Source organism: Primulina tabacum, chromosome 6 (assembly GCF_025594145.1).
Source record: "Primulina tabacum isolate GXHZ01 chromosome 6, ASM2559414v2, whole genome shotgun sequence".
Lineage (NCBI taxonomy): Eukaryota > Viridiplantae > Streptophyta > Magnoliopsida > Lamiales > Gesneriaceae > Primulina > Primulina tabacum.
In genome coordinates, this window is record NC_134555.1 from 43,479,247 (window position 1) to 43,495,521 (window position 16,275).

Genomic DNA, 16,275 nt, shown 5'->3' on the forward strand with positions numbered 1-16,275 from the left:
AAAAAGGAAGCTCATCACATGAAATGGACCCAAACCTAGTCAAATAATCGAGGTGGGGACTCAAGTCAAGCCTCAAAGCAAAAAAAATATGGGCCAAAATTGCATCACCCATTATCAATGTATTTTATTAGAGTTTCTTGAATTGGCTAAGGCACATTCATATCTTTTTTATTACATTAATGCTAACTTTTGTAAAAGTATTTCCAACTTATGTCTTCTACTTTTCAAAAATGCATGTGCACACAAAATTAAAGGGCGAAATAGATGTAATTAATAAGTGTTTGGTGGAGTGTCAAAAAAGAAGTCCATTCAATAGTTATATATTACATATATCCCTCGCAGCAGTTGAAATGATCTTTATTTGTTTGGGTATATATAAAATGAAACCATGTATCGTATATGTATATGCATGAACAAAAGGAAAAAAAGAAATATAAAACATGTACGTTTGAGATAATTTAAAGATCTATGAGTAATTCAGTGATGAAATATTTTATTATTTAGATACATTGACTCTGATATCATGTTAGCGATCTATTGATCCATCCGATATTTTTTTATTTTTATTTTTATCTAAATTAAAGTCTACGTCGTTTTAGGGACAATCATATATGACATGTCTAGAAAATTATTATTATAATCGTCTTAAAGAAAATAATGTGAGCGACAAGGTATCGAAGGCGCGATATTATCAACATGCAAAATGACAGGCAAAACGTCACATTAGGTAAATTTTAGATAATTGTTACTTTGAAATATTTAAATTGATTTGATAGTCCACCAGCAGGATTCCATGGAAGCATTCGCTTTAGAATAGCAAAATTTGTTTCCACTCTGATGTCTCTTTTTAATTGATAATTCTCCATTATTAATATTAGACTTTCAAATTAGCTTATGAAACTCACTAGAAATATAGGGTTCGACTCTGGTAGATTAGACTAGCAAGAATTTAGACATCTGACCTACTCTGGGTCTGAAATCACAAAGGAGAACATTAGAAGGGATCAAAAGGGTGTCTCAGCATAGCCTCTTCTACGCTCAAGTCAAGTACCAATGACGAAAACGAGAGAACACCTGAAGATGCTGCTGAAAGTCATCATAGAAAATGAATAAATTAGACTATCAAACATGGTATTTATAAGAGAGCACATAAGATCCATCATGAGCCACCTACTTTTGTTATTAACGAGCCAAAGATCCAAAATCTGGTTTGAGTCTCATGTTGATTGGTTCGTTCATGTAATTTCACATAAAATTATAATTAATTCTAAATTTTATTATTCTTGCCAAAAATTGATAGTATATATTAATTTGGCTAAAAGGAAATATTTTATTTTCTCTTTTTAGGTAATCGATTACCTAAGTTACATGATCATGTATTACGAGTATTGTATCGAAGAAGGGCTCACGCCAATGAATCATTTTCGCATACCAAGCACCATCGATTGATTTTGGAAAGCTAATTAGAATAAAAAAAAATTTAATATTGTACATAATGTTCTACAATATGACCAAAAATATATATATATATATATATATATACACGCGCGCGCGAGCGTACAGAAGCATTGCATTATATACACATATTTTATGTTTAAGGTGAAAAAAATAATATATTTCAAAAAAAAATATTCTAAATACTTTTATTAATTTTTTCTCATTTTAAGAAGATTAATTACCGTTCCGAACCCACTCGTTGACGACTAATTAAGGGTTTTTTAAAATTAAAAAAAAAAAATTGGTTGGGGATGTTTTAAATGACTGTATTCGTTGAATATTTGGATTAATATTGTTAAACAATTAATATTAGTAAGGAATATTGGGTGTAATTTAAATCGAAGCTACGCACATGCCTGCAAATAGTTAACCCTAGCAAAAGATGGCATTATATAATGAAAGAATACGCTAAGCCTTCATTATTTCACCGCAATGGATCCACTGTCCCCAAAAGCTGCTACAACAAAACGAAAGCAGCTACATTTTATTAATTTCTGGTATAGTTGTATATCATGTGTATATTGTATAAAACTAACAGATCATGACACACGCAACGCATTACATTATATAAAACTAACAGATCATGACACACGCGATGCATTATACATTATATAAAACTAGCATATTATGACACACGCGATGCATGTGTTCCGTATAAAAGTGTGATAATTAAGTAGTTTTTTCGTAATTTTAAAATGGAAGTCACTATATATCATATCAAAGTTATTTAGTAAAAATGGTTTAATTTTAATAAATAGTATAGATATAGTGGGTTGTTTTTTAAATTTGCAACTTTTGGTGGACAAACATGAATTTTTTTTTTTTTATTTTTATAGTTTATTTTCGATGATAAATCATCGTTGATTTGTCGGATGGATGATGAAGACATATAATTTAGGGACTCAGTATATGTAACATTATGAGTTGTGACTAATCAACTGATCATTTTGTTGGTATATCCATTATTGAAGAAAATAAGAGCTAGATTCCCGTAGGAGACCTCTAGTTGACACACACCGATTTTCTAATTTGAAATATCTATGTACTTTTTTTCAATGTTCCAAGAATTTATCGAGCCAAAAAACAAAATTGCACGACCAAATTTTTTTTAAAAAAAATATAGAGTTACGTGTATATAAATAACTAAAACATTTTTTCCCCTTTTAATCAATATATATTGGCAATAAGGGTTTCTGTATGATGAATACATCCATCCCATATATTAATCATCCATTTAACCATATATATTGTAGATTTATAGGAAGCAACAATAAACTTTACCTACGAATATGTTTTGATCTATGTCAGCTTCTAAGAAAATGTTTTATTTCAATTTCATGAAATTGTTGATACAAATTTTTTTTTTAAGTGACTTCGAAATAGGAATTTTTTTTTTGCGAGCTTTTCTCATATTTGTTCAAGCAGAAGAAAATGAGAAGTTGCATTCAGTATATCTTCGTCACTACAATTGGATTTTATTATTTTGTTGATTAATTATTCTGACTCGTTTTTACAGTCAGGTATTTTTTTGTCGATTTTCTGAAAAATATGATATTTAATATTTATAGAACATCAATATTCAACTTATAATGTATGTTTGATCAAATATATATTATTGATTTTATATATAAAAAAATCATCCATAAATTATAATCTTTGCACCTTTTATTTACTTAACTTTGTTAACTCAGACCACCTTTCGAACATTAAAATTATTATAACATCGTGCTGATAAATTTTAGTGTTTCGATGATAGAATAAAACAAATTAAATAGTTTCCTTATAAAAATACAAAATAAATTATTGTATATTGTACCACGCCTCCATATTTTCGCACAGGCTCTAATATTTTTCTGTATACGTCCCTGAATGTAGCATTTAAATGTGGTAAGATCACTTTATCAAAAAAAAACAAAAACAAAAAAGTTGTGTGTTTGGATCCATACGTGAATTAATTAATTGCATGCATGATGAAGATAATATTAATCGAACAGAATACATTAATTTATGTATATATACCAAAATCTGAGGTTATAAAATTAAATGAGTTAATTACATGCATGCATCCCAATTAAAAGAAGATGCTAGCCTATTCCGTAGGTTATCTCTTTGGACCATTCTGCCTATTTTCGGGACCACACTACGTATATTCTCCTTCAGTCTATGCTACATACGTACTTTATACTAGCACGAATCTACATCATTAAAAGGTTATCTTTTTAGTTGTAAAATATTGCAGAAATTCGTTCTTCTCTATGTATTCACTTTTATAATTGATTAATTGACTAAAAACCTTTGAATATACGTACCGAATATAAGTTACGGGTCGGATGAGCAATTATTTCAAAATATTAAATATTAAATATTAAATATATATACTTTATAATATTGTAGAATATTAAATTAAAAAAAATAAAAGAATTTATCATGATTCATAATTGGGAAGATGAGCAATTCCACCGGTGATGTGACCAAACCTAAGCAAAAATTATCCTTTAAGCACATGCATGCACTGATTCAATTTACATGTATTTAAAGGGAAAAGAAGAAGAAGAAGAAGCGTCCAAAGCATTGCTTGAATTATAAATATTTAAATAATTGAAATATGTTGGAAATAGAAAAATTGTTGATTCGTCGATGACACGTCAATAATTCGGCAAAAATAGTCAAATTATGTATCAAAACAAACTTTGGAAACCTAATAACGAACTACAATGCAAAGTTGGACAAGATGACTGACCAAAAAAACTAAAAAAAAAAAAAAATAAATCATTTTCTCATGAATATAAGCTTATATTTATACAATTGCAGACAGATATCAAAATTAATTAATTTTTAGGAGGAAAAATAATCAATTTATTTCGTGATAGATTCGATAGCCCGCATCAAATCTTTGCTTTTGCGTTACTGAAATTTTGATTAAATATAAAGTTTTAGGTATTATCCTTTTCGTACTCAATCAACTAAAGAACAAGATAGGCCTACTGGCATTCTTGTGATCAGAAGAACTTTTAGGGGATCGAAATTATTGTGAAAATGAAAGCAAAGATGAATGATGGAGTATGATACATCGCATTTTTTAGTTTTTATTATATCGTTCCATATGTCTGTTTTCTAGTGTGACAATGCATGCGACATCTCGACAATATAGGAAATTTTTTTGAAGAATTTTCGTCGTTTCATTAGGTGGAATTATGTATGTATGAAATATGTACAAAAATAATGTAAATAATATGGAAAAAATTATTTAGATAAGAAATAACGACAATATTTGTTGATGTATTTGTCAGTGAAAGGAATATTTTATTTCGAATTTAATTAAGATATTATTTCGATTTTGCATTTCTAGACAAATTTAATAGATTTGTTTTCCGAGATATATTGAATCATATTATTAAGAATTATTTAATTAAGTTGGAAACTTATCTATAAGATACAAGTTATTTGATTTGAATTAGAGTTTGATTCCTATTAAACTCTAGTTTCCTTGTTTATAGGTGGGAAGGATCTATGAAGATCTAGGTTAAAAAGGGACTATATAAAAGTGTGTCAATTATCAAATAAAAGGTAGATGAGTTGCAGGAAAGTACTTGGACGGCTATAGAAGCTTTGTTGAAGCATTTTCAGTTCTTGAAGATTGGCACAAGGAGCAAGGGTGGTGGTCCGTCTACCTTGTGACTGTGTTGTTGATCGGTGTTGCCAACACTCAAAAACAACACTGTCGCAGAGTGTTGATCGAAGAGTGGACTTCATTTGGTTTTATGCAACACGCTTTTTTGTTTCATGCATCTAGTATTTACTTTGAGTGTTTGATGCATGTTAATTTCTTGGAGTGTCAAGGAATTCAGTTTTGTTTATTTCACTAGTATTGTTTTTGGGTGTAAACAATTTACATAATTTTTCTAGTGAAATTTTTGCCATGAGGCGTCGCACAAGTCTCTGTACTTGTGCAAAATTTAATCCAAGTGTTTATTTAGTAAACTTATATTTGTGTTAAATAATAAATTTCCGCTGTCGTGTTGTGTACAGTGTTGATAACACCGAGCACAACACAGAATTCTGATAAACTAGTTTTAATATATTTACTATCTCTACGTTTATGCGCAACAATCTTTTAGTTAGAAAGAAAGCAATTGTGATAGAAAATAAGATATTTGATATACATTTGATGTAGTGTTACTTGTGATAATACATGCAAAGGGTTGTAGATTCTACCGACTTAAGTGGTACGCTAAGCGAATTGTTATTATTATTTTTGGAGCTTAAAATCAAATTATTCTCGATATTTACTTTATTATGTGCCTATTATTTGATTTTCCGAGTAAGAAAAACGCAAGAATGTTTTGTAAATATGTGTGTAATATTTCGATATCATTAATTTTATGGGTCAACGCCTTGATATCGAATTAAACTTCAAACTTTGAGAAAAACACGATGAATGCCTTGAATCGCGCATTGAAATTTGTTGGTCTTGAATTTGATGATTCCAATTTGAAGAAGTTACTATTAATAATTTTATTGATCTTCTTGAATTTAATGAAGAACATGATTTTCTTGAATTTGATAAAGAACATGATCTTCTTGAACTTGAATAATTTAAAGAAGACCTTAGCGAACGATTTCGTTGATCTTCTTGAAGTTGATGAAAAACATGATATTATTGAATTTGATAAAGAACTTGATCTTCTTGAATTTGATGAAGAACACGATCTTCTTGAATTTTAAAATTTGAAAAAGAACAAGATGCATGCCTTGAAGCACGCCCCGAACTTCATTGATCCTCTTGAATTTGATGAAGAACTCCATTTTCTTGAATTTGACTGAAGAACACGATCTTCTTGAATTTGAATAATTTGAAGAAAAATACGATGAATGCCTTGACTCATGCATTGAACTTTGCTGATCTTCTTGAATTTGAATAGCTTAAGTTGAGAGAATTTCTCCTATACTTCTTTGTCTCATATATTGTGAGTCTTCTTTCTTGATCCTTTACCTCTATTTATAATTGAAAGATATAAATTTTTTCCATTTTCATTTGATGAGGTGTTATAATTTGATTGGCTACTCGTGATTTATTTGGTGATTACTTTCTGTTAGTCACAAGATTTAATTCAAATACTAAAAATATTAGTATTTTCGTCCATTGAGTGCAAGATTGGATTTTTAGTACTAAAAGATTAACATTTTTTTCTATTTGGATACAAGATTATAATCTTGATTTGTTCACAAAATATATTATAGTATCAATTAATTAAATATTTATTTTTCGTAAAAATTTAATATCCTAATAAATAGATTTTTTATTATCGATATTCATATTATTTTGTATTTACCATAATTAATAGGTCAATAAATTTAATGGTCTACAATGTGTTTCATGATTCATTTTCGTAAAATCTAGTTTCAATATAGTGTAAATTTGAAATATTACGTTCGGATTTGTAAAAAAAATATATGTAATTACCAGCTTTACCAATTCTTTATTAAATATGACACATATTTATTATAATTTTGTGTAAAGTTGTTGTTATTACATATATTTATTATCGAAAAAATATATATAATTTACAAAACAATTATAAAAAAATAACTTGTTGGGTAAATTAAGTTACTATATCTTGTAATAAAATCTGTTAATTTTGTGTTTCGACCAGTATTTTTTTCAAAAAATATCACTTACTCATATTTTTTCTTTAAAATATGATTTAAAATTAAAAAATAGTGATGCTATTTTTTTAAAAAGAAAAAGCTTCACCAAGAGATCATTAAAAGTTTGTTGGCTTATAAATAGTAATATAGTAGAATGATAAATAAATAATTTTGTATAATTTAACATAATTATATTTTTGTATTTTCATACATCCGATAAAAAAGTAGGTCTCTTCTGAGACGATCTCACGAAGTTTTATCTGTGAGACGGGTCAACCCTACCGATATTCAAAATAAAAAATAATACTCTTAGCATAAAAAATAATATTTTTTCATTAATTACCCAAATAAGATATCTGTATCATAAAATACGACCCATGATATCGTCTCACACAAGTTTTTGTCCGATAAAAAAAGCATGTGCTAAAATTTTAAATTAATTTATGGTCTTATATGTCTAGAATTTTGTATCTAATTTTTTTATCCGATAAAAAAATATTAATTTATATAACTTTTTCCATTTCCTTTATCCATTATCTCGATTAGAGCACAATCGTTTCTAATATTTTCGATGTGTTCGTAGACTTATACATATTTAATTAATTATATTAACAAATAAATTATAAAAATTAATCGAACAAGCATATTAAGATATAATTTTTTTGAGGAATTAAGTTATATATTTATGAATAAGAAAAATTTCATTTTTTGTTTCATAAACTAATTTTTCCCCCATTTTGGTCGTTTATCTGTTCAAATTTTAATTTTAGTATATTATTTGTGTTGCTTGTTTTTTTATTGTGTGTATAATTTTAGTTCTTTTTCATAAATGGCACGATGCAGTTTTGATATAGTATTGATATGTTGTTGACGTGTGAATTGTCAAGATAATATTTTCGATTAAAAATTGTAAAGAATAAGAGTATAGTTGAGAAATAGCACCAAAATCATAAAAAAAAAAAATGTAATTTTGAATATATATTTATAAAATAATATTTTTTAAAAAATTGGGAAAAAAAATTCCCAAAGGACCAGAATTAGTTATCTCACCTCGTGTATGCTTTTAGACCCCCTTGGTTCTGTAAGTACCATTCCCGTCAAACTCACACACAAACACACACTGACTGGTTTCTCTCTCTCTCTCTCTCTCTCACTCACACACTCCCAAGCTGGGCTTTATTAATAAGGCCATTGAATCGTCAAACTCACTACCCATTGCTTACAAGAAAACATGTACACAGGCAGAGCTGCAAGTACTTGAGGACCGAGTACTGTGTTTTAGGATCCCCCGTTCACATGTTACTCATAGCCGAGAAGCAAATTTTCTACCTTTTTTTAAGGTTGATTCTTCGTGGGTGACTTGCTGCTTTTCTTGTTTTCAAATTTGAGTGCTCTGTGTTTTCTTGAAAATGGCGGAGGCAGCGGAGGGGAAAGAGATGCCGGAGTCCGAGAAGAAGAAGGAGCAGAGCCTACCATTTTACCAGCTGTTTTCGTTTGCTGATAAGTATGATTACATTCTGATGATATCTGGCAGTCTCGGGGCCATTATTCACGGGTCTTCGATTCCTGTTTTCTTTCTACTTTTTGGGGAGATGGTCAATGGTTTTGGCAAGAACCAAATGGATTTGCACAAGCTGACTCACGAAGTTTCCAAGGTTTGTCCTTTCGAATAATTTCACGCACCTCTTGGTGTAAATGTTTTGAATTTGTTGTCTAGTGTTGTTAATCCAGATCTGACTGTTGATTTTCGTGATTTAATGCAGTATGCGCTGTACTTTGTGTACCTTGGATTGATTGTGTGCATTTCATCCTATGGAGGTGAGATTTGTGATCTGCGCTTGTTTTTCAGCTGATTTCACTCCGATTCTTGGATTTTTTTTGGGTGTTTTGATTCTAAATTTGATCTTTGGTAGATCATGGAAAATAATTTTTAATATTTTTTTTTTTGGTTCACAGTGTTTTAAACAGTTCACTTAGAATCAGTCGCACGTGGTCCGTGGACCGTCTCTCTGTCGTTTTCCTCTTCACCTGTCGATTTCTTAAATGTTTCCCTATTTCTTATTATCTAATCACACATCCCTATCACTTTTACTTTGAAATTAAATCTGAGCCCTTTGTTTATCTTTTTTTTTCTGGGAGTCAAAATTTTAACGTCTTGTTTGCGGCGTATGTTAAACTACAGAAATTGCTTGTTGGATGTACACCGGGGAAAGACAAGTGGGCGCATTGAGGAAGAAATACTTGGAGGCGGTGCTGAAACAAGACGTGGGATTCTTCGACACAGACGCAAGAACAGGGGACATTGTATTTAGTGTCTCCACAGATACACTCCTTGTCCAAGATGCCATTAGCGAGAAGGTCCTGTTTCACGATTTCACACTAAAACAAATGTTATAAATTTATGGTTTTTTTGTATTAAAAAAGGAGTTTATTTTTTTCTTTTTCTTTTTTTTTTTTCTCTCAATCCAAGAAAGTGAGAGAATACAGTTTAATAACAATGAGTGTGTTTTCTGAGGGATAACGGTGTAATCTAGTATTAGACAAGTGTTGCACTAAAGAAGGAAAAATGGATCATTCATTGGACGGGGCAGTTGGTTGGTGCCAATTATTGCGGGCCCCTGTTTCCAAAATTCTCACTTTCTTAATTACCCGCGCACGTTAGCAGATTTTTGTTAACCTGTGCCGCCATCTTCCTGCTCTGCTAGCTTAGGACATCGATTTTCTGTTTCATGCATGTATATATACGTGTTGCTGAATGTGTTGGTTTTTGTGCGTGGGATATCAGGTTGGTAATTTCGTTCATTATCTTTCAACATTTTTGGCGGGATTGGTGGTTGGTTTTGTGTGTTCATGGAGGCTGGCTCTACTCAGTGTGGCTGTAATTCCTGGGATCGCCTTTGCTGGAGGTTTATATGCATATACGCTCACGGGACTCACCTCCAAGAGTCGCGAATCCTACGCAAGTGCTGGTATAATCGCCGAGCAGGTAAAAGCTTCAGTGAGTTGAGCTTTAAAACGGGTTGAAATGCATTTCGATTCTCACGTCTGCTAACTAACGTATGTTCGGTTAATGCAGTCGATTGCACAGGTTAGGACAGTTTATTCTTATGTTGGTGAGGCGAAGGCCTTGAGTTCGTATTCGGATTTAATACAAAATACGCTGAAGTTGGGTTACAAGGCTGGAATGGCGAAAGGGCTTGGATTAGGATGTACATACGGTATAGCTTGCATGTCGTGGGCTCTTGTTTTCTGGTATGCTGGTGTTTTTATTCGCAACGGGCAGACGGATGGTGGCAAGGCATTCACTGCTATTTTCTCCGCCATTGTTGGTGGCATGTAAGATTTGATAGGGCTAATTTTTCCCATTCTTGATTCTTGAACATATTGTAAGGCGAATTGAGGGCTCTTATGCATTTATCTGAACAGGAGTTTGGGGCAGTCTTTTTCTAATCTGGGGGCGTTTAGTAAAGGTAAAGCCGCTGGATACAAGTTGATGGAGATAATGAGGCAAAAGCCGAGCATAGTTCCAGACGCAGCGGATGCAAAGTCTTTGACTGATATTAATGGAAACATTGAGTTTAATAATGTAACTTTTAGCTATCCGTCTAGACCCGATGTTCTGATCTTCAAAGATTTCTCCATTTTCTTTCCGGCTGGAAAAACCATGGCAGTAGTTGGCGGTAGTGGTTCTGGGAAAAGCACTGTAGTTTCCTTGATAGAAAGATTCTATGATCCGAATCAGGGTAACTAATTAACTTTCTTACCTTTTCGAGACTGAATAGTGGAGAAGTATTGAACTAATTGTACCTTTTCATAATGAAACTGGTATGTAGGAGCAATTCTGCTAGATGGCGAGGACATCAAGACGCTGCAGCTGAGGTGGCTGCGGAATCAAATTGGTTTGGTGAACCAAGAACCAGCGCTCTTTGCCACCACAATTCTTGAAAACATTCTCTATGGAAAACCCGACGCTACCATGGTAGAAGTGGAAGCCGCCGCCTCGGCTGCTAATGCTCACAGCTTTATCACCTTGCTTCCAAACGGATACTACACTCAGGTTGATTTCATAAGCGATTTTCTCTGAATTCCTATTGTCCTGTGTAGCTGTTTACATGCATGTAACTGTGACGTGCTACTTGAGGCTGCTGCGCGGTTCAATATTTGAGTTGCACCATATGCTTAGATAAATAAACTTGTTCCATATAAATTTAGGTTGGAGAACGCGGTGTTCAGCTCTCTGGTGGCCAGAAACAAAGAACTGCTATTGCAAGAGCTATGCTGAAGGACCCAAAGATTCTTCTGCTTGACGAAGCGACTAGTGCGCTAGATGCGGGCTCGGAAAGCATAGTTCAGGAGGCTTTGGATCGTCTGATGGTCGGGAGAACTACTGTAGTCATCGCCCATCGGCTCTCAACAATAAGAAATGTTGACTCTATCGCAGTTATACAGCAAGGGCAAGTTGTCGAAACTGGAAAACATGAAGAACTCATTGCCAAAGCTGGGGCCTATGCTTCCTTGATTCGATTCCAAGAAATGGTAGGAAATAGAGATTTTTCAAACCCATCAACTCGTCGAACACGCTCATCTCGGCTGAGCCATTCGTTATCAACTAAATCTCTCAGCCTCCGTTCAGGGAGTTTAAGAAATTTGAGCTACTCCTACAGCACAGGTGCTGATGGTCGTATAGAGATGATATCCAACGCTGAAACCGAAAGGAAAAGTCTGGCACCAGCTGGGTATTTCTGCCGACTGCTTAAGTTAAATGCTCCCGAGTGGCCTTACTCAATCATGGGCGCAGTAGGATCGGTTCTTTCTGGGTTCATTGGTCCTACATTTGCCATAGTGATGAGTAATATGATTGAGGTGTTCTACTATAGAAATCCAGCCGCCATGGAACGAAAAACGAAGGAGTATGTTTTCATCTATATCGGGGCGGGCCTTTATGCCGTTGTTGCATATCTAATTCAGCACTACTTCTTCAGTATCATGGGAGAGAACCTTACCACCCGAGTGAGGCGGATGATGCTTGCGGGTAAAAGGGATTGTAATATGGCATTTTTCCTTGATTAAAATTTCATCAAATTATGAAATATTAATTTTCTTTATTTATTTCAGCGATCTTGAGGAATGAAGTTGGCTGGTTCGACGAGGAGGAGAACAATTCGAGCCTTCTTGCAGCCCGTTTAGCCACGGATGCAGCGGACGTAAAATCAGCCATCGCCGAGAGGATATCAGTGATATTACAGAACATGACTTCTCTTCTCACATCTTTCATCGTTGCCTTCATAGTTGAATGGAGGGTCTCACTGCTAATACTGGCCACATTTCCTCTTCTAGTCCTAGCAAATTTTGCTCAGGTAAACCTTTCAATCCATCCACAAACTACACTTGTTTTGTTATAGAACGCTCATATGTTTGTGGGGGACGATGTCGTTTTAGGCATTCGCATTCATGTAGGGGCCAACCCAATTCAGATTTTTTTCAAAAACACAAGTTCTGCAGTCATTTTATGGTCTTTAGGGGCCAGATGGCTTATAGCCTGTAGCCTCTCTGGGTCTCGGATTTGAGAATCAACTCTAACAAACCCCGTCCAGTTCGGGTCTCAGATATTTCCGCAAAAGATGCTAAGTAAGCCCGGTTTAAAGAATTAATTCAGGTACAGATGGAAAAAATGATATCTTCACATAATTTAAATTTACAAGGGGCCACTATATTGAGAAGATAAATTTATCACTGAAGATTTTCGAATCTTGGAATCCAATTTCACTGTTTTCTTGGCACTAGAAGACAAGAGGTGTAATTACAACATAGTGCTCCCATGTGCTCCTTCACCTCGTCCACATGAACCCTTGAAACTCTCACAGTGTGAACCCAAACATTAAATAAACAAAAGCATTGATGTAGTACAGTAAGGCCTCAGGAAAAGTATGTAACATTCTATTATTGATCATCAACTTCGATGACACTGAGAAATGTGCTGGGTTTTTTTTTATTAGAGTGATACCTGGAGCAGTCAGTGGACTTTCTTGATTCAAAATTATGGATCTCAAATCTTTTAAGTTGTATGTGTTTCAATTTTCTGTTGGTACTTTATCAAGATGTGTAAACGAATCGAGCTCCAATCGAGTTTTTAAAATTTTCAGACTTGTGTCTAGACTCATGTTGTTTCAAGTGGAGCTAGTTTTATAGTTTATATAACTTGAAATCTGAGTGCAAATAGATATAGATTCAAGATATGATAAATAACATTTATAATAAAAAGCTTGTAAGCCAGAGCTTTAGCAGTAAAAGTTTGAGCTTGAATAGAATGGCTCACAGTCCAGCTCAACTCATCTTGGATTCCAAATTTTGTTTGTACTGGTCTAATCGTTCCACGAAGAACAAACATTTATATTTACGGGACCAAAAATAGAGTTTGAGGATTGGGGGTAGGGGATAAAAATGGTCTACCAAGGGTAGGTTGATAGTTAAAATCTTATTATAATTTTCTTCAAAGAAGAACTCGAAACTCATCTGCAATTAAGTGTTTACGATATTGTCACTATCAGTCGATATCAAATGGATTAAATAATCTCTTGATTCTTTATTTTAACGATCTTGTGTGGATTCTGCTACCATTGGATATTGCAGCAACTGTCACTCAAAGGGTTTGCTGGAGACACCGCTAAGGCGCATGCGAAAACTAGTATGATCGCCGGTGAAGGAGTAAGCAACATTAGGACGGTCGCGGCATTCAACGCCCAAGAGAAAATCTTATCTTTGTTTTGCCATCAATTACATGTCCCTCAACGCCAAAGCCTACGTCGCAGCCAATGCTCGGGTTTTCTATTCGGTCTCTCTCAGCTCGCCCTTTATGCATCCGAAGCTTTAATCTTATGGTATGGCGCACACCTCGTAAGCAAAGGAGTCTCTACGTTTTCTAAGGTCATTAAGGTGTTCGTGGTCTTGGTCATCACTGCCAATTCTGTTGCTGAAACCGTGAGCCTTGCTCCTGAAATAATAAGAGGTGGAGAGGCCGTTGGTTCCGTTTTTTCGATTCTTGATCGCCCCACAAGGATAGATCCCGACGATTCTGAAGCAGAGATGGTTGAGTCCATTCGTGGTGAGATTGAGCTGCGTCATGTTGACTTTGCATATCCATCTCGGCCGGATGTGATCATTTTTAAGGACTTTAGCCTAAGAATTCGAGCCGGGCAGAGCCAAGCTCTTGTTGGTTCTAGCGGATCTGGGAAGAGTTCTGTAATTGCATTGATAGAGCGATTTTATGACCCCATATCTGGGAAAGTTATGGTCGATGGAAAAGATATCAGGAGATTAAACTTGAAGTCCCTCCGTCTCAAAATTGGTCTGGTGCAGCAAGAACCGGCACTTTTCGCATCAAGCATTCTCGAGAACATAGCTTACGGAAGAGAAGGAGCAACCGAAGCAGAAGTAATCGAAGCAGCACGAGCAGCAAACGTGCACACATTCGTCAGTGGATTACCCGAAGGTTACAAAACTCCAGTCGGTGAACGAGGTGTACAGCTCTCTGGAGGACAGAAACAACGCATTGCCATAGCACGGGCCGTTCTTAAAAACCCGTCTATACTTCTGCTCGACGAGGCCACAAGTGCCCTCGATGCCGAGTCCGAGTGCGTGCTACAAGAAGCGCTCGAGAGGCTTATGAGAGGGCGAACCACCGTTCTGGTCGCCCATCGGTTGTCTACAATACGCGGGGTGGACAGCATTGGTGTCATTCAAGACGGCCGAATCGTAGAGCAAGGCAGCCACAGCGACCTGATCAGTCGACCGGATGGTGCCTATTCGAGACTCCTGCAACTACAGAACCATCGAATATGAAAAAGTAAAAAAGGAAAAGTTCTAAAAAAAAAGAAAAAAAAACAAGTATGGGGTCGATTAACCATTGTTTTTGTTTCTTCCTTCTTTTGTACGATGATGACAGTTGTAGATAAGTGGCTCTGAAGAGTGCATTGCAACACGACAACTCCATTATAATAGGAGGATTATGTATAATTTTGATGCATGAACTTTGTGTTGTTGGGGGATTTGATTAATATCTCTTTTTTACACTTGAAAGGCATGTGAGCATGCCTGTATCTTTCCAGCTTTGAGAGACCTTTTTTCTTGTTTGTGGTTACTTTCTTGTAAGTGTGGGATTTGATGTCCAAGTTCCTTTTGAACAGCCACTTTCGCCTACTCAAAACTATTTCATAGTGGGGGAGCTAAAATGTCCTTTTCCATGGTGGAGGCTAATATATTGAGTTGATGATGTGAAGAAAGTCCTTTATTATTATTTTCACATGTGAGATTATGTTGCAGATGGATTCATTTTTAGTCCATTTGCTTGAATTGTTAAAAGTAATGAAAAACTTGATAGATTCGATATTATGAATCTCAATATTTTTTTTTTGACATATTTAAATGAATAAAATGGAAGAAAATTTCAAATATATCCATATCAAATTTAAATTTTGGTCCAAAAACTTTGTAAGAAAATATGGGCCCCGGATGGTCCACAAAATTCGCTCGCCAAACATCAAACGCTGATTTTTACATCTGTAAAGCCTGCAATAATTAAATCTTCCACCACTTCCGTACTGCACTGCCTTTTTCACGTGAAAGAGAGATTGAAATATCCACATCCTTTTAATCAGTTTCACAAACGCACCCAATTTTCACACTTCCAATTATTTTTCCACGGTGGTGAAAATATTAAACTTGGGTGGTCCATGGGGTCGAGTGATGATCCTATCTAATAGATAAAACTGCAGGAGACTCGATACCAACTGAAGCAGAAAAGACGAACTCGGAGATTGACCCCAAATTCACACACTCAACCGGCTCAGTTATCTTTTGGGAGTATTTTCTTTTTATTTTGTTTGTGAAAATGAGTGTGGGTAATATTTTCGTGGGGACAGAATACTTCACATGGAGATTAATTTGATGGTGGGAACAGCCCCACCCCAAATTGGCCATCATGTGTAGCTATTCAGGGTGGACCCTTTTGTTATTTCCAAGGACTCGTTAAAGAGTCAAAGACCTCAGAGTCGTGTTTCAGTTATTTTTGTGGGGGTGGAGCCACTAATTTTGACTCGCTTCCATCGCTTTGTTTGGAAGTGAGGACAACTG

The 16,275-nt window shown here is 34.5% G+C and overlaps 1 protein-coding gene across 1 annotated transcript; it reads left to right on the forward strand.

The window, feature by feature from the left end:
- Positions 1–8,240: 8,240 nt before the first annotated feature.
- Positions 8,241–15,215, forward strand: LOC142549805 (ABC transporter B family member 19). Its single transcript, XM_075658971.1, has 10 exons — positions 8,241–8,801; positions 8,910–8,964; positions 9,329–9,504; positions 9,932–10,132; positions 10,223–10,482; positions 10,573–10,889; positions 10,980–11,203; positions 11,359–12,178; positions 12,262–12,503; positions 13,777–15,215. The coding sequence occupies exons 1-10, from the start codon at positions 8,556–8,558 to the stop codon at positions 14,983–14,985; spliced, it is 3,750 nt and encodes a 1,249-aa protein (XP_075515086.1). The 5' UTR covers positions 8,241–8,555; the 3' UTR covers positions 14,986–15,215.
- The last annotated feature ends 1,060 nt before the right edge of the window (positions 15,216–16,275 follow it).